At 43.8% G+C, this 19,063-nt stretch overlaps 1 protein-coding gene across 2 annotated transcripts in view; it reads left to right on the top strand.

Moving 5' to 3' along the window:
- The window catches only part of STX11 (syntaxin 11), a 39,666-nt gene extending 37,101 nt beyond the window's left edge, over positions 1 to 2,565 (top strand). For both annotated transcript variants that reach the window (XM_081094316.1, XM_081094317.1), the window contains one exon: positions 561 to 2,565. In XM_081094316.1, coding sequence (XP_080950442.1) covers positions 561 to 1,429 — 869 coding nt within the window. In that variant the 3' untranslated portion in view covers positions 1,430 to 2,565. The remainder of the gene's footprint in view (positions 1 to 560) is intronic.
- Positions 2,566 to 19,063: the final 16,498 nt, after the last annotated feature.

Genomic DNA, 19,063 nt, shown 5'->3' with positions numbered 1-19,063 from the left:
CCCCAAAGCCTTCTAAATTGACTCTCTTGATTTAAAATCACAATCTTTGCAATTTTTTTTTTCTGTGTCTGTTTTGATTTGCAATTATTGGGAACTTAAAAGCAAGAAAAAGATTGGTTCCCAATGCAATCTACAATTTTACATTGCTGATTGAATCCTGGGCACCTGTAATATTGAACTGCAGAGACCTATAGGGTATAAAATACAACTGTGTTCATGACTCTTAGTCATATTCGTCCTTTACTTGTAAGCAAAATGTCATAGAACTGTTAGCTCATTTTAGTTCATTTATTATACCCAGAAATAAAGAATTGGGTATAATAATTTTGCTGAGCAAAATGTTTCTTTATTTTTTTAAGATTTTTAATTGATTTTTAAAGAGAGAGAACAGGAGAGGAAGAGAGAAACGTCAATGCAACTGGGCATGTGCCTTGACCAGAACAAACCTGGCAACCGTTCCCTGAACGGGATAATGCCCAACCAACTGGACCACACCAGCCAGGCTAGAATACTTTATTGCTCTCCGTAGAGGAATTTAACTTCGGTATCTCTACCTGCAGGCAACATGAAGGACCGGCTAGCAGAACTTCTGGAGTTAACCAAGCAGTATGACCAGCAGCTCTCCGACGAGGACGATGAATTGGACTCGCCCCACGAGGACTTCGTGTTCGAGACAGACCACATCCTGGAGTCCTTGTACCGAGACATCAAGGGCCTTCAGGATGAAAACCAGCAGTTGATGATCGACGTGAAGCGGCTGGGAAAGCAGAACGCCCGCTTCCTCACGTCCATGCGGCGTCTCAGCAGCATCAAGCGCGACACCAACTCAATCGCCAAGGACATCAAGGCCCGCGGCGAGAGCATCCACCGCAAGCTGCGCGCCATGAAGGTGCTGAGCGAGGCGGCCGAGGCCCAGCACGGACCCAACTCGGCGGTGGCGCGCATCTCCCGCGCGCAGTACAGCGCGCTCACCCGCACCTTCCAGCGCGCCATGCACGAGTACAACCAGGCCGAGATGAAGCAGCGCGACAACTGCAAGATCCGCATCCAGCGCCAGCTGGAGATCATGGGCAAGGACGTGTCGGGCGAGCAGATCGAGGACATGTTCGAGCAGGGCAAGTGGGACGTGTTCTCAGAGAACCTGCTGGCCGACGTGAAGGGCGCGCGGGCGGCCCTCAACGAGATTGAGAGCCGCCACCGCGAGCTGCTGAAGCTGGAGAGCCGCATCCGCGATGTGCACGAGCTTTTCCTGCAGATGGCGGTGCTGGTGGAGGAGCAGGCCGACACCCTGAACGTCATCGAGCTCAACGTGGAGAAGACCGTGGACTACACAGGCCAGGCCAAGGCGCAGGTGCGCAAGACCTTGCAGTACAAGAAGAAGAACCCCTGCCGGACCATCTGCTGCTTCTGCTGCCCCTGCGTCAACTAGCAGGCTGGCCTGGGACCCCGCACCCCCTCTCAACGGGAATGGTCTGGGAAGCGCACTGGGAAAGATTTGGGGGCTCCCTTCACTGGGGCGAGTTGTCCCAACTCCTATGGACCTCAGTTTTTAGAGAAAGAAGAAACTCGAGATCCAAAAGTTCCAACCCAGCCCTTGCTTGGGACTGTAGTTGATGCCTTCCGATGTTTCTGCAGTAAGGACAGAGATACCCTGAAGTTGTGTGAGGTCGTTATATGGCAAATTGCATCCTTGCCCTCTTAACAGAAGCCACATAAAGAACTGACTAGCGAACTGGAGGGTACATGTCCCGGGCATGTTTCCTAATGAAATTCTAGGAGGAAGTCAATTCCGCATTGGCTAGTAGTATGAACTCATCAAAACAAATTCATCCCTCTCCTGAAAGTACCTTGGTTGGTTCTGTTCAATTTCACGTCTTTCATTTCCTCTCCTCATCTGGTTTATGCTGTGTGATTCCTGTCTAGAAGTATACCTATTTCCTTCCTGCTCACCTCCATATTAAAATCACATTTAACACTCACTATTTTCTTATCTCTTTTAATATCTTCCATCAGAATATAGTTGGGATTTTTTTCCCCCAAAATATTTTTAAGCACTGAGTATTGAACAAGCCCTGAAATTGATGTGTGTATCAGTCACATTTTATATATTTTTCATAAGTAAAAATAATTTAAAATTTATCTTTTTTTACTTGATTGTTACAAATGCACATATACATATGTAAATTGTGAAGTACTAATATTCACTAACATGTACATAATGACTAATTGTTTTTCATTTTACTTTTGTAAATATAAACTATAACTATCAGAAAAAACACTTTTACTGGTTATTGGTGTTGGTTGTCTTGTTTTGAGTTTATCTCATTGCCATCTGCATATCCAGTCCAATTTGGGCAGGAACTTTATTTTGAACAACTCTGTGTCAGTTATAGTGATAAAGACAGATGTCAACAGCTGAAAATAAATCCAGAACTAGATAATAAAATAAATTTCTTGGAAATATTACTTTTGTTTTACTATGGACCATTCCTTTCATGCATTTAAATGGAGTAATTTAAATTAAAATATTTCTTTTTAAGTTAGTTTAATAAACATTACATTTTCCCTTTTATGTATTTGTACCTTAGTTTACTTTCTCAATTATTGTGTTGAAAATTCTTGTAGCTTCTTAAAGTTGCAACATCTGGATGGAACTTTGAATAGCGAAGAAAAAAATGAAAAAGCATTCATAGGGGAGTGTGTCTTCCTTTCTCTCCTAAGTTACTTACAACAGTTTAGCAAAATCATCATGTTTTAAGGATTTGCTTTCATTTGCAAACTTTGGAATGTCCTTAAACCCACATTCACCGTGCTTCCGGTCTTCCTCCTGAGTCAACTCTGAACTCTTTCTACTCATTATTTAATAAATGAGAAGTTATTCAGCTGCCATAATTCTCAGGTCCTTCAGACAGGGACATTTTAAAAGGAGTAGAACGAAGAATGTGTGAACTCTGTAACCCGCTGACTAAACTGCTTACGACCGTGAAAATCTACCCCTGCACCTAATTTTAATTTCATGCTTAAATATGAGAATTGTGGAAACCAAGTCCCACCAGGCTCTTCTCAGATTTTGCACAAATTCTTTCTCAGCTAACTCCAGGGATGTTTCACCTGTGGCCGAACTTGGTCTAATTCCCTTTCCCTAAAAAATAAGTCTTCTTCATACAGCTCCATTGTCTTTCGTGGAAGAGAAGAGATGTGGAGAATACAGACCACCAGCTAGTTTGCACAAGAGAGAATAATTCATGCATTTGACTTGTTTAAACCCATAAAGCATTTTCCTTGCTTAGAACCATTCATAAAAATAAAGGCGTTTGCAGGCTCCATGTACTTTTGAGTTCCCCATATTTCACATTGAAGAATTAGGTAAAAACTGCACTTTAATATACTAAGAGATTACTTACCTCTTGCCTAGGAAAAGGTAAGAATTTTTCTTTCTGCCTTTTAGTAACCATGTGGGTGTGACAGTGGCTAAGAGCCCAGATTCAGGACCCCACCCACTGCCTCTGCCTCATGTTAGTGGTACGACTTGGCATGCTACTTAGCCCCTGTGCCTCAGTTTCCTCATCTGTAAAATTGGCACACCCTACCTCGTAGAGTTGTTTGAAGAAATAAAATGATTAAATATGTAAAAGCACTTAGGAAGCACCTGGCATATGCTACGTGCTATGTTTATTGTTATTAAGTAATTTTCTCGAGGACTTGAGTAAATAAATAGTTATTAGCGTCTGAGGAAAACTAAACACTTATTCTTCTGTTAAGTCTTTTGAAAAATGGAATAAGGAAACCAAGACCCTATCTTCTTTGACTACGAGGCCTTTTTTTTTCCTACAATGAAAAAACTATTTCTCACAGTGGCATTTCTAGTCCTTCTTACATCCATACATGCCCTGGAAAAGAAATTCAATGTTCCATTCAAAAAAGTGGAGCAGAAAGCAGCTGTTCCGCTCAATTTGGCAAGCGCTTTCCCCCGATTCTTCCCAAGCTGAGAGTCCCAAAGCCCCAGAAGGAGTTCAGCTGTGGAGGCCCATCACAACAGACCGAGGGGAAGGGACCTGGTGGCTTTTCCCACATCCTGCCCTGTTTTCCCCAAAGCCTTTCTTGGCTCTGACTGCCACGCCAAGCAGTGGGGAAAATGCTGGCTTTCTGTGCAGGGAAGGGTCCTCCAGCGCCACCCAGAGATGCTGTAGGTTGGTTTCCCCAATCTTGTGATGCTCTGAAGAGTGACTTTGGGCAAAAAGACTTTGTGGTAAATCTGCAAAATTCATACACTAATGTCATTTCATGTACAAAATGAAGGAACCCACCACAAAGAACAATAGCGCCTTCAGGGGCTGAAGGTGGAAATCTTTTAAAGCTATTTTAACATAGGCCATGACTACTTCCAACTAACCAAATGCTGCACTTTCCAGCCACAACCATAGGTTATAGGTGGTGACAACTCCAGAAACATCAGGGATAGGAGTGGTGCTCCCCTAGGAATCAGTATCTAGCATAATCTGAAGGACAGTTTTGTTTTTTAAAATATGTTTTCATTGATTTTTAGAGAAAGAAGAGGGAGAAGGATAGATGGAAACATCGATGAGAGAGAAACATCATCAGTCTGCTGCTTCCTGCATGCTCCCTACTGAGGAGGACGCCCGAAACTCCAGCCTGTGCCCTCACCAGGAATTGAACTGGTGACTCTTGGTTCCTGGGTTGATGCTCAACCACTGAGCCATACAGGCTGGGCTGAATTACAGTTTTTTAAAAAAATATTTTTTTTATTGATTTCAGAGAGGAAGGGCGAGGGAGAGGGAGATGAAAACATCAATGATGAGAGAGAATCATTGATTGGCTGCCTCCTGCACACCCCACACTGGGGACAGAACCCGCAACCCTGGCATCTGCCCTTGATTGGAATCAAACCTGGGACCCTTCAGTCGGCAGGCTGACGCTTATCCACTGAGCCATAGCAGCCAGGGCTGAATTACAGGTTTTTAAAAGCCGATCAATGATTTTAAAATGTTTGAACTATGACATCATGGGAGGAAGTTTCTGTCCTTTCAAGATAATGACTTGGAGAAAGAGTAGTGTTCTTGTACTAATGCTTTATGTTTATTTAAAAACAGTCCCAATGCTTTATGGTTAACAGTTAGTTAAATGTCATATGCAAATATTTTTCAGGCTCTACAATATAAAGTTCTGATCTTGATGGGAAACTATTAAAGACTGTGGATAGATTAAAAATAATAAAATAGGGTGTGCGTAGTCTTAGACTTTATGTATTAATCCTGTCATTCTATTTACTATCATCAGACATAATTTCTACTCCTCTCTTTGAAATATGCCAAGTCTCTCTATCTGCAGGATGCAATTCCCTCATTTATAATCAAGAGGATAGTTTGAAACATCCAGTAGTAATCAGAGTAACAGTGGACTTAACTTTTGAAAGCAAAATTGAAAATCATTGCAATTAATGAAATGGGACTATTAGAAATGGAAAGTGAATAAGATCTAGAATGTAACTTCACCAACACATAACTATTGAGCATCTTTATTATCAACACGTGTTAAGAATAGACAAGGTATTCTTTTGTTGTAAAGATTTTACATTTGCTAGCGAGAAAGAAGGCATTCTGAACTGGTAATCTGGGTGATACTACACAGGATGCTTTAAAACCAGTGATATCCTGACAGATGAGGAGTGAGAGACAAGTCCCATCATAATTTTTTTTAATTCCTGGTGTTTATTTTAAAAGTATTCTTTAGGGACTCTTTCCCGCTCCCCATGTGGGAGTCTGTACTTGTTCTTCAATAATTTCCATCTTTGCAAAAAAAAAAAAAAGTATTCTTTATACCCTTTTTAATTGTAAGCATCCTTAGCTACTCGGACTATATATATATATAAACATTTTCATAGTTCTATAGCCATTTCTTTAGACATATTCCTCCCTCTATACCCTAGTATCCCATAATATTTTACAGTGGGTAAAAATAACAGAGCATAATATATATATATATATATATATATATATATATATATATATATATATCCTTATTTCTATTTTCGAATAGGCTCAGTTACTAGTATTTGCACATGCCCAGTTTAGCTATCCCAAACAGAAAAGCACTTGAAGCTGTGTAATAGGAACATACGTGTAATGCCTGTGTTCCTTGTTGGCATTTTTTGAAGAGATGAAAACCAAGAACCCAGTCCTCTAATATTTGACAATAGTTATGTACTTCTGTGTCCGTTTCTCACTCTCACATTACTAAGCTTCCTCGCTAGGAATGTTCACGTCAACATCAATCTAGAAGCATAAATTGCATGAAGAGACAGAGAATGTACATTTTCTTTGACCAATCTCTGTAACGTTAATAAAACATGTTCTTTTCTTGAACTTCTGACTCTACATTCCTCACCTCCCCCTACCTTTAGCTCCTCCTCCTCAGCCTTCTTTGCAGATTCCTCTCCCTCTTCCCAGTCCTCACTGCTGAGTTTGCATTCAAGGCCTTTTCTCAGCCTACCTGATTTCCCCAGGCCATTCCTCTCACTCCCAGGGTTTCAAATACCGCTTATGCTGATGGCTTCCAGATCGGTATCTCAAGCCCTGATTTCTCAGCTGAGACTTGGATCTGTACCTCCCACTGTCTATCAAACAACTGCAACTAAATGTTCCACCAGCACTTTTAATGCGACAGAACCCGCCTTCCCCCCCCCCCCCGCCCCCCCACAGCTCCTGTTCACACTATCTTGCAAATGGCACCACCCACTGCTCTCTAACCCCTCTGCCCGGACCAGCACTGCTCCTGAGGTGCATTCTCCTGGCCAGCATCATCCCTCTCTTCACTGAGCAACCTGTGCTTCCTCTGCTATACTGCTTTTTTATTAAATTTATTGGGGTGACCTTAGTTATTAACACTATATAGATTTCAAATACATAATTCTCTGATTCATTATCTGCATATTGCATTGTGTGCCCACCGCCCAAGGTCAAATCTTGTTTCCCCACCGTATATTTGGCCCCCTTTACTCTTTACGCCCTATTCCCTTCCCGCTGGCAACCACCACATTGTCTGTGTCTATGAGGTTTTTTTTTTGTTTGTTTGTTCATTTCTTTCAGTTTTTTTTGAAAGGTATGATCTAAACATTTATTATCTGAAAACCTTGGTTTTAAAATGAGTCAGAGTTCCTTTCATAGATGTTTGTTGAAGATGAAACATACTTGCAAAAGCATCAGAGTAAAACAATGACTGTCTGTAGATGACAAAATCTAAAATGACATGATTATAGATCTGATTATAATCTGACCAAGAACTTTGCTTTTCTCTAACATAGAACATTTTAAGATAGAAATAATTACAAATGAATATTGTATCAGGACTTGGTAGACTCTTGGATTTTTTATGTAACCTCCAATCTATATATATAAAAGGCTAATATGTAGTGTCCTTCACGAGAGTTCGACCAGGAGACCAGGAGTTCGATCGCTCACTGTGACATGTGCTGACCACCAGGGGGCGGCACAGAATGAAGGAAGGCTCCAACCGGCAGCCAGAAGGCCCCAATCGGCCCTGATCGCTGGCCGGGCCTAGGGACCCTGCCAGTGCACGAATTTTGTGCGCCGGGCCTCTAGTATATAATATCCATTTAGTAATAAGAATATATATGTACACAAATATAGCACTACTATTTTCTTTTTATTAAAAAAATATATTTTATTGATTTTTTACAGAGAGAAAGGGAGAGGGATAGAGAGTTAGAAACATCGATGAGAGAGAAACATCAATCAGCTGCCTCCTGCACACTCCCCACTGGGTATGTGGCCGCAACCAAGGTACATGCCCTTGACCAGAATCAAACCTGGGACCGGTGAGTCCGCAGGCCGACACTCTATCCACTGAGCCAAAACGGTTAGGGCAGCACTACTATTTTCTTAGTTGACAAAGCTTCCTGTGCAATTCAAGCATATCAAGTAGGCCTAATTAGTTCAAAACCTCTTCCTTACAGTGAAAAAACAAATCCTTTTGTCACCAGAAAGGGACCAGGCCTCTGGCTGGCCGGTAGCATGTGGGTTCTTGAGTTTGTGCAGGAAAGACTTCACAATACGGGTCCAGGTGATTCTGAGAGGACATTTCTTAAAGCTGGGACAGTGAAATAAAGAACTGGCTTAGGGTAGAAAAAGCTTAGGAGAGAGCCTAGGGCCTAGGCGGTGCTCTGCTTTGGCTCCCGAGAAATATTATAGGAAAGAAGTGAGCCAAGGCGGAGCTGCTGTTGGCTCACTGAAACGTCAGATAAAAGGGGGCTGTGGAGACAGGTACGGCGTGGGACGAGCTGCCTCTGCTCATTGCTCTCCTGGTTGCAAGCCTCCTGGGGACCCTTAGAGTTCAGGGGAGAAAAGTAAAGATGCACGCCTGAGAGGGAAGAAAGGTGTAGGCGTGCTCCAGAGAGAGCCCACTGTTGCTTTCAGTTGTATATTCCACATGTGAGTGAAAACATATGGTTCTTGACTTTTCCTGTCTTATTTCACTTAGCATGGTATTCTCAAGATCCACTCATGCTACAAATGGCAGTATTTCATCTTTTCTTATGGCTGAGTAGTATTCCATTGTCTCTGTGTACCACCTCTTCTTTATTCAATCCTCTTTGGTTGTTTCCACGTTGCTTTTTTATTTTTAAGGGCAACCAATAGCATCTTATTTGTGTGTTTTTTTATCTTAGCATTTTGCATAGTATTTTTTTTGCATAGTATCTTTTATTTAAAAGTTATTCAAATGTTTGTGGTTTAAATGCAGAATTAGAGATATGCAGAATTTGTTTACTGTGATGTCTACCTTTTAAAAAGTGTTTATTTTACAGTATAAAGCCCAATACCTAGTCTTCCCTCCTAGTAGAGGTGTGTGTTGGGCCCAGTGTGGGGGACAGTGTCTCAAAAGCATGACCCAGGGGATGGAACTTGGTGAGGGGAAGAGAGATGTGATTGGAGAAGAAGCTACTTGGACTGAAGCAGACCATCCAAGAGAATGGTCAATCTGAAAAGGCTAAGCAGTGAGACAACGAAGGCTTGAGTCACAGGACCCGAAGCCAGCACGACTGGCCTGGAACACTACTTTGTACCTTATTAAAGGTACAGGCTCAGGTTGGATGCAAAGACAATTGTAAAACTAAGTTTTATCTGGAAAGGATTTTCTTCCTTTCTTCTTTTTTCTTCCAGCAAAGATTATGTAAAAATTTTTGGACAAAATGTATTGGCTTTGGTTTCATGGAGATCTATATCTATATCTATATCTATATCTATATCTATATCTATATCTATATCTATATCATCTATATCTATATCTATCTATATCTATATGTCTATATCTATCTATATATAATATATATATATATATATATCCTATACAATAAAAGCCTAATATGTAAGTACTGGTCATCCAGTTGGCCGTTCAACCAATCGAAATGCAATATGCTGCCCTGACTGGTTTGGCTCAGTGGATAGAGCATTGGCCTGCAGACTCAAGGGCCCCGGGTTTGATTCCAGTCAAGGACATGTACCTTGGTTGCGGGCACATCTCCAGTGGGGAGTGTGCAGGAGGCAGCTGATCGATGTTTCTCTCTCATCAATGTTTATAACTCCCTCTCCCTCTCCCTTCCTCTCTGTAAAAAATCAATAAAATATATTTTTTTAAAAAAATGTATAATGATATGCTAAGGCCACTCAACTGCTCACTATGACATGCACTGACTACCAGGGGCAGATGCTTTGACCAGTAGGTTAGCTTGCTGCTGGGGTCTGACCAATCAGGACTGATCAAGATGGGCTGGACACACCCAGGAGCCCTCCCGCGGCCCTTCCCAAGCTGGCTAACCTTCCATGTCCCTCCCCAGCCCCAGTCATGCACCGGTGGGGTCCCTCGGCCTGGCCTGCTCCCTCTTGCAATGTGGGACCCCTCAGGGGATGTTGCAGAGCTGGTTTGGGCCCAATGGTGGAATGACTGGTCGCTATGATGTGCACTGACCACCAGGGGGCAGACGCTCAATGCAGGAGCTGCCCCCTGGTGGTCAGTGTGCTCCCACGGGGGTAGTGCTGCTCATCCAGAAGCTGGGCTCATGGCTGGATGTCCGACATGGGAGTGGGCCTAAGCCGGCAGTCAGACATCCCCCAGGGGCTCTTGGACTGTGAGAGGGCGCAGTCAGGGTTGAGGGACCCTCCCCAATGTGCACAAATTTCATGCACTGGGCCTCTAGTGTATCCCATCTAATAAACGGGTGATATGCAAATTAACCATCACTCTGTCACTCCATCACAAAGATGGCGGTGGCCACGGAGCTGGAGCGAGCAGGAGGCTTGGGTTACCCTGGCGATGGAGGAAGCCAAGCTTCCTACCTGCCCTGGGTGGCATTGGGCTCTGCTCAAGGCTACAAAGTTTAAATTATAGAAGGTAAAGAAATCCCAGATACCTGCTTCCAGCCTGCGGCCGTGGCCAGCCTGAAAACAGCTCTCAGACCCTCACCCAGGCTGGCCACACTCCCATGGGGTGAAGGTCCCCACTGGGGTGCTTGACCAGCCTGCAAACAGCCATCAGCCCCTCACCCAGGCTGGCCAGGCACCCCAGTTGTTACCCCCATCCTGATCCAGGACACCCTTCAGGGCAAACCAGCCGGCCCCCACCCGTGCACCAGCCTCTATCCGATATAATAAAAGGGTAATATGCAAATTGACCCTAACAGTAGAACAACTGGGAATGACTGGTCACTATGACACACACTGACCACCAGGGGGCAGATGCTCAATGCAGGAGCTGCCCCCTGGTGGTCAGTGCACTCCCACAGGGGGAGCTCTGCTTAGCCACAAGCCAGGCTGATGGCTGCCAGCACAGCGGTGGTGGCAGAAGCCTCTAAGCAGCGCTAAGGATGTCCGACTGCAGCTTAGGCCCATTCCCTGCTGGTAAGTGGACATCCCCTGAGGGCTGCCGGGCTGCCAGAGGGATGTCTGACTGCCAGCTTGGGCCCAATCCCCCAGGGAGCGGGCCTAAGCCAGCAGGTGGACATCCCTCGATGGGTCCCAGACTGTGAGAGGGCACAGGGGGCCGGGCTGAGGGACCACCCGAGTGCACAAATTTTTGTGCACCAGGCCTCTAGTGTGTGTGTATGTGTGTGTATATATATATCTTGACATCTAGCAGAGTCATTTGTGTGAAGTACTTAGCTCTTTGCTCATGAAAGGCTGTGATTCAAGACAGTGGCTCTGGGCATCAGTCCTCAACTGTTCTCAATCACTGAGGTCTCTATATCTGAGGGTACCCTGAGATGCCTCAATCCATTCTAAGTATGTAGGGGAATGCCTCTCTCCACTCCACATACACACATACATACAGACTCCTTAGGGATCATAATGCTTATTCAATATAAAACTGTTGATTTGCAGGTGTATTGTGCAGAGAAATAAGTGAAAAACCATTCCTTCCCCTGAAGGAGTTGAAGACCAAGGAGAGATTGGAGGACCCTACACTGCCCTTCCATTGAGCTGTGAGCTCATCTGGGCTACAAGGCTCTTTCCCTGCGGAGGCTGACCTGGCAGAGCTACTGGTGCATGGCCCCGTGGGCCTCCCAGCTGCCAGCAGCTGAGCTGGTGCTCCAACTCTTTCAAAACAGGTTGTGCACAAAATCAAGAAGAGGATCTACGGGTAAAGAGGCTATACGAGGAATGTTACCCCTAGATAAAAAGAAATTATTTAGCTTCCATGTGACAAGACAGGAATTTCTCTTGCAGCTAGGAATGTTTAACTAGTTTATTCTTTTGCCCTGCCCTGTGGTTTACCCTGGTCTAATGCTCCCTTAAAAGGGCATAAAATGAGGTAACATGGATTCTCTTCATAACCTTCATCTGTTCATGGAAGAAACCTGTCAAACTAGAAATGTTACCAAGTGGCAAGATGTTAAAACATGCACTTGCAGAGGAGAAAGTAAAACTGGGAAGTGAAAGAAAGTGGTGCACGTTCTTCTTTTTTTAAAAAGTTATCTTTATTGTTGAGAGTATTACAGATATCCCCCATTTTTCCCTCCTTGTCCCCCACAACCCAGCTCCCATCCACCCCAGTCCTCCACTACACTATTGTCTGTGTGCATGGATTATGCATATATGCATACAAGTTCTTTGTGTGATCTCTTCCAGCCCCCACCCCCACCCCACCCATTCCACTTCCCTCTGAGAATCTTTAGTCTGTTCCATGATTCCATGTCTCTGGACCTGTTTTGTTCATCCAAGATACACCTGAATACTCAGAAGGGCAGAATAGGATTAGGGAACATGACTGAAGTGGACCAAAAATTAGAAGGGGAAAGCTGAAAATACTAAAAGTAGATGAAGTTGGTAGGTTTCCTTCCGCCCCCCCCCCCGGCCCCCTGCCCCCCCCCCCCCGCCCGTGTGTGTCCTCTGAATATAATTTGGTAAAATTATATATTGTGGTATTCTATGGCATAATTTTGTTTGGGCTTAAATTCAATGTTTAAGTGGAATGAAAATTTTGGAAATTTCTTCTAACACCTAAAGGCCTTTATAGATTTTGAATAACTCAAAAAACCTTTATATTCACTAGCATATTAATTTATTTTTCCTTTACTCTTTGGTTAAAAAAATGACAAAGAACTGCCTGTTCTTACAGTTTGATAAAATATAATTTCAAACTCCTCTCTCCATCCTACTATTGCATTATTTGTTAATAAATAAATTGAAGAGCATGATGCTATTAATTCCATTCAACCTACTATTTCTTTGCTTGGTCTGCTTTTTTATTCAGAAGAATATATATATATATTTATTACATTTTCCAAATTTTCACAGGGTCTTAAAAATAGTAAATACTACTATTTACTATTTTTATTTGTACAACACAAATAAAAACTCCTGGGATTATAGTAGGTACACCATGTTGTAACTGGCCAACTGGATCACCTCGTTCAACAAAATAAACCAAAACAAAAGGAAACATTCATAATTTATATTACCAACTCCTCTGATTTGTTTAACAGAAGAAAGAGGCTGTAATTTTCCAAAGACCACATACCTAGTGCGGGCTTGGTGGACAGTATTTGCCTTCTCTGTAGCTGCACCTGTGCACCCCATAGTAGCTATAATAAATCACCAGGTGTGGTAAAGGCAACTAAGAAAAAAGAGGAGAAAAAGCAGAAAAATTACTGCTTTCCAGTGTTTGGTAGCATCAAAACACAGAGTTACCTCACATATTTTTCAGGTTATTGGGTCACATAAATTAGCCCACACACTGACACGTGAAATGGCCAAGGATTCTGCCCTTGACACTTGCTTTTCTGTACATTCTTTGTGGGTGATCTCATCAGTCCCATGGCTTTGCTACCGTAAGGTGGTAACTTCCAAACCTTTGTGGAGGGGAGACGGGCCACGGATGACCCCAGGAGCTCTCTTTACTTTGTCTGACAAGAAGCAAATACACAGTCTCAACTCTATCCAAGGTACCCAGGTGCTGTCTGCATGCATGGACAACCTCCTTGAGCCCTGGCACCCAAGCTTGACTCTTTTTTCTTCTGCTTGCTCTAGTCTCACCTTTGAAAAACACTGTTTTTTGAGTCGTGGGTCCCAGGTCATAATGTCCCCAGCTGGGTCCTGCCTGAGCATCGCAGGGGACAAGGAGAGACTGATTACACAGGCACTGTGCTGGGCGGCCCCTCTGCCTGTGGTTCTGGCCTGCAGGGAAATTTGCCTGAGTCAGTTACTCAACAATTTCTATCTTTTGCTTAGATTTGTCACCTGAGCTCCAGATGTTCATATCCTGTCTACTTGACCTCTCCTTGTGAATGCCCCATAGGTTCCTCAAATGCAGGTTCTGTTCTTCCTCTATGGACCTCCTTCCGGTGACGGGATCGTTGTCCTCCCAGATGGAGAGGCAAACCATCAGAATGACCTTCATTCAGTTCTATACGTTCTGTCTACAACCAAATGAGAGTAAAGGATTGCTGCTGATACCTACGAAAGAGAAAAAGATGAACATGTGTGTAATGTTATCCAAAATGCACATCAAGTGCTTTACCGGTGAAGGCAGCTACAATTTCCTATCTGGATTTTCCTAATTGGCCCAATAAGAAAAGTGTTTCCTACATCAGGAATTACGTTTTGATTTCCACTTACACTTATATAATTTTTAATATGATTTTTATTCAATAAGTGTTTATTAAGTTCAGAACTGATACTAATTCATTTGAGCCTAAACTTGCATGCTCATTTCTTTCACATATGTAAATTTCCTGGGACCAGATTCCTGCAGGCTTGTCCCTGCACGATTTTTAATAGTTCCTTCTTTCACTTTCACAAGTGTCTGGGCTTGGATGATAAATGACAAGTATGGTCACCCGACACATCTGATATATAATCTGAGTGTGCCCTTGTTTGACATTTTCTAAGCTCACCCTGCCCTTTGATACTGAACTGATTTAGTCTGAGCCCCCATCCTGAGAGGCTGCAGGAAAACCCTGCCTTTTAGGCTGTCCCTGTCTCCTTGGTGTGGAGCCTGCGGGGACAGAGGCCTGGCCTTTCTCTCTTTACTGCCACTTCCCAAGAGGCCGTATTTCTGATTCACCAAAAACACAAAGTAAAATAAATATTTCTAAGAAAAACTTAAAGTAAAATAACATAATGAAGAGAGAAAATTAAGAAAAACTAAAATGTTGAAATTAAAATATAGTGGCTAAAATAAAAATACAATGAAAAGTGAACCATTACAAAATAAGATAATTATATTTAATTATAAAATAAAAATAGCAAGCTACAATATGTAAAAAGAAAACCATGAACATAGATTAAGAAAAATTCTAAGTTAAACTAGGAATAAGTATAATTTCAATAAGATAGGAGTGATGTTTTAAAGAAAAATACAAATAAAGACAAAGTAAGGTGTTAATATAAGAAACATCCAAACCTGTAAGAATTTTTATGATTTTGTTTGAGACAAACTGACAACAATTGCCGGGAAGCAAACTATCAAAAGACTGAGAGAATGCTCTGGAAAATGGCAGTTTCATCACTTATTTTATACATCAGATTCAAAGGGGAAGATGTACATGAAATTCATTGGTGATAGATTAGGGAGGTGGAAGAAAGCAAAGTGGAGAAATCTCTGGGATTGGGTAAAAAGTTAAAAAAACGAATAGACACATCCTTCTTTTACATCTGTGGGTAAAGGATAATTAGCAGTTAACAATTAACATGATAACAATAACAATAGGGGTTTTGTGATCTCTGCTCTGTGCAGTAATGGGTCTGGAAAAAAGAAAATTACCCTGATATTCCGAGGTATGTTATTACAGATGCAAAAAGACAATAGGGTCAGTTAGGTAAAGATTGACCTTTGTCAGGGCAGATAACAGCCTAAGACATGACTACCCTCCATGACTTGCTTTTAGTTAGAAAGTTTTAAGTTCAGACCATCCATATGTGGTTACTTTAGGTTTCTGTGTTTGTAAGGCCACTATGCAAGGCCTTCCCTGAGCTTGTCAAGGTTCAGCATGTGGCCCCTTTTTTGTCCAGAAAGGCAAACAAGAGAGGCAAAACATTAAAAGTGAACTAAAATAGAAATGGGAAAATTAGATTAAACGAATTAAATGAGATAAAACATGTAAAGTGATACTGAGACACTGCTCCATAAAACAAAATCTGTCTTTAATAAAGTTGGAAAACAATATTGTCATTTTCTCTTTAATATTGTCACTTATAACGACGGTCAGTATGCAGTGCTTTTCACATTTTGTTCCAACACTCAAGTGCTAATTTGTCATGTTTGTAGTTGCCAGCATCTTTTGAACACCCTTCCTATGTTTGGAAAATTTCCTCCATTTTGGGGGTTGCTTCCTAAAGCAGAAGCCAGAGCTTTGCTTCCTAGCCTCCCTTGCAGCTAGCACCTAGGAATGGAACTTGCATTCTTTCTCGCTCAGGCAGTCCCATGTATGACGTGAATTTGGAAAATAGCAGCATGACCCAGAATCCAGTAAAAATGGAGGAAAGGAGTCCAATCAATGGTGGGGCCAGATCTTATTAGACTCTTCACCACAGGACTCTGCTTTACCCATGTTCATTTTATTGTCTGGTAGCCTGTCTCTATGCAGTGTTCCCAGGGCTCCATTACAATATCCCAGCTTATCCGTCTCAGAATTCTCACTTATTGCTTCATTTAAAAAACACACACCTGGCATCACAAAACAATAGCAATTTTATTCTGCCCATGGATTCTGTGAGTTAGGAATTGGAAAAATATACAGTGGAGACAACTTGTTCCTACTTTATGATATCTGAGTGCTTAGCTGGAAAGACTTAATGGCAGTATCACTTGATGGCTAGAAACCAGAATCAACTGAAGACTCATTAACTTATACCTGTAGCAGTTGGTTCTGACTGTCAACTGGGGCTGTCAGCTGGAACTAGTACCTGCAGTTCCTTGGGCTTCCTCAGATTATGGAGGCTGGGTTCCTAGGCCAAGCCTCCCAAGAGAACAAGGCGAAGTATATGGCACCTTTGCCGCCCTGGACTTGGAAGTCACACAGCATTATTTTGCCACAGAGACAACCCTTCCCATGTTCAATGAGGGAGAACACAAGCCCTCCCCCACCCCTATGGATGGTACAGGTGTCAAGTCACAGCGGAAGAAGAGCCGTTGGGAAGAGAGATACTACTATGGTTTCCTCTTTGGGAAAATACAATCAGCCACATAGCAGGCTGACATCTTCTGGTCTCCACTAGTTCAGAAGCACCTGTATCTCTGATTAGACTAACTTGTGTTACAGACCCATCCTTAACAGCAGCCAGAGACACTTAATATAATCTTGAGGCTTCGGAAGTCACTACTGAGGGATGCCCTACGATAAGGCTGTGTTGTTCAGAACTGTCTTGTACTAGGGGCTTGTTGGAAGCTAAGTCTGAGGTTAAATAAAAATGTTATCCAAATAGTGCAATGCCCCCACCCTCCAGGTGGGGAGTGGGGCACACATCTTATATTTGAGTGAGTTTGTAACTGGGCTTCTGTTACCTAAAATTCAAAATAGAGATAGGAACACTCACTTCCCAGTGTTGTTAAGAACATTAAATTACATAATATATGTAAAGGCTTAGAACAATGATCATCACCGAAGGAGCACTCAATACATATTTTTATTATAACCATTATAAGTGCCTTGAAAGCCCAGTTCTTTGAAATCTGAGGCCTCTGACAATTTGGTGCAATAAGATGGAGATGCTGGGTATTGGGTCACCACCCAATCCTTATGTTGCCACCCCATGGGTCTTCTAGATCCTAGCAGAGTCCAAGTTCCCCCTCTTCTCTCAGCAGGACAGGGCATGGCCACAGGAACCTGCTCTACGTTCTTGTCTGTGTGCTCTGGAGGGCCAGGGCTGACACAGCAGGAGGGCTACTGTTGAGGACAGCACACAGGTGCAGGCCACTGAGGCCCACAATGTTAGGTGGCAAAGTGAGTCAGGAGCAGTTCCACCCGTTACTATCTTGAGGGCAGTCAATGTTCTTGACTGGAGCTCAGAGAACCAGGGCGGCAGGCTGTGTGGCAGGCTCCCCAGGTGGTGGCCATGTTCCCAGGGATCCAGGACTTCCAGGAGGTGGCAGGGCAATGGGATTCTTACCGTGAGACCCAGTGGGTGAGGAGCCAGCGGGCGCGGTCCCAGCAGAATGAGGTGAATGTGCCTAGTGTCCAGGATGATAGACGTTCTTAGTCAAAGACAGCGCCTGGCCGGTAGGTAGGAGGAGCAAGGGCGTGGCTGCCAGGTCCTGCCTCGACCTCCAGGCCCCATGATGCTCCAGAACACATACGCCTTGGTGGACTGGAGGCCCTGGTGGTGAGGCACGAAGCAGAAATCCTGGAAAAGGAGTCGATGGAGCAAAGTGAAACTCCTGCGCACAGAAAGGAAGGAGAGCACTGAAGAACAGTTAAGAAATGAGAACACGAACATGTATGCACGGCTGGGTCAAGGGAACAGAGAGGAGGCCGTGGCACTGCCAGTGAAGTGTGCAGCGAGTGGGTGCCGGGAGCCAGCAGGGAGGACCAACTGGGCCACACCACCCTGCACTGGCCGCGGCACAGCCAGTGGTTCTCAACCTTCCTAATGCCGCGACCCTTTAATACAGTTCCTCATGTTGTGGTGACCCCCAACCATAAAATTACTTTTGTTGCTACTTCATAACTGTCATTTTGCTACTGTTATGAATCGTAATGTAAATATCTGATAGGCAGGATGTATTTTCATTGTTACAAACTGAACATAATTAAAGCATAGTGATTAACCACAAAAACAATCTGTAATTATATATGTGCTTTCCGATGGTCTTAGGCGACCCCTGTGAAAGGGTCGTTTGACCCCCAAAGGGGTCGCAACCCACTGGTTGGCGACCCACATATGTCACTATACTGTATATAGACACACATTTCTACAAAGCGTCCTTCCTGTGTGACTTGTGACTTATGCTAAGAAGAAAACGACCCGCCCGTAGGGGTTCCAGACCTCTCCTCAAGCCCATTTCTTCGAGTTTATCCCATTCCGGGGAAAACAAACCCCACACGGAGCCCTGGGCTCCATCCCCGCGCCACCTGTCCCGGGAGCCTCCAGAACGCGCTCCTGGGAATCCAGAAGTTGATTAGTTTGTTTCCTGCGCCCGCGCACCTGGAAACCGGAAGCATAACCGGCGGGGCCTGCGCGCGGCCCAGCGCCGCCACCGCCGAAAGCGCGCCGGCAGTGGCCCTCGCGGCGGGCCGGGGGCACCGTGAGCCGGGCGGCGGGAAGCCGGAGCTCCGGCGGGAAGGCCGTCCCTGCCGCCGCTGCGAGGACCACAAAAGCGGCATTCCCGCAGGAGGGAGCGGAGGACGGTGGAATAAAGCTTGTAGGACGAGAGAGAGGGGTAACGTGCGTCTGCACCAGGATGGCCGAGTGGTTAAGGCGTTGGACTTAAGATCCAATGGACGTATGTCCGCGTGGGTTCGAACCCCACTCCTGGTACATGTGTTTTCGCTTTCTTTTAAATACTTTATTATTATATATTTTTTTAAAATATA

This window comes from Myotis nattereri, assembly GCF_964212035.1.
Source record: "Myotis nattereri genome assembly, chromosome: 6".
NCBI classification, from domain to species: domain Eukaryota; kingdom Metazoa; phylum Chordata; class Mammalia; order Chiroptera; family Vespertilionidae; genus Myotis; species Myotis nattereri.
Note: the sequence above shows the minus strand (reverse complement) of the source record. Positions and strands in the feature narration are given on the sequence as shown.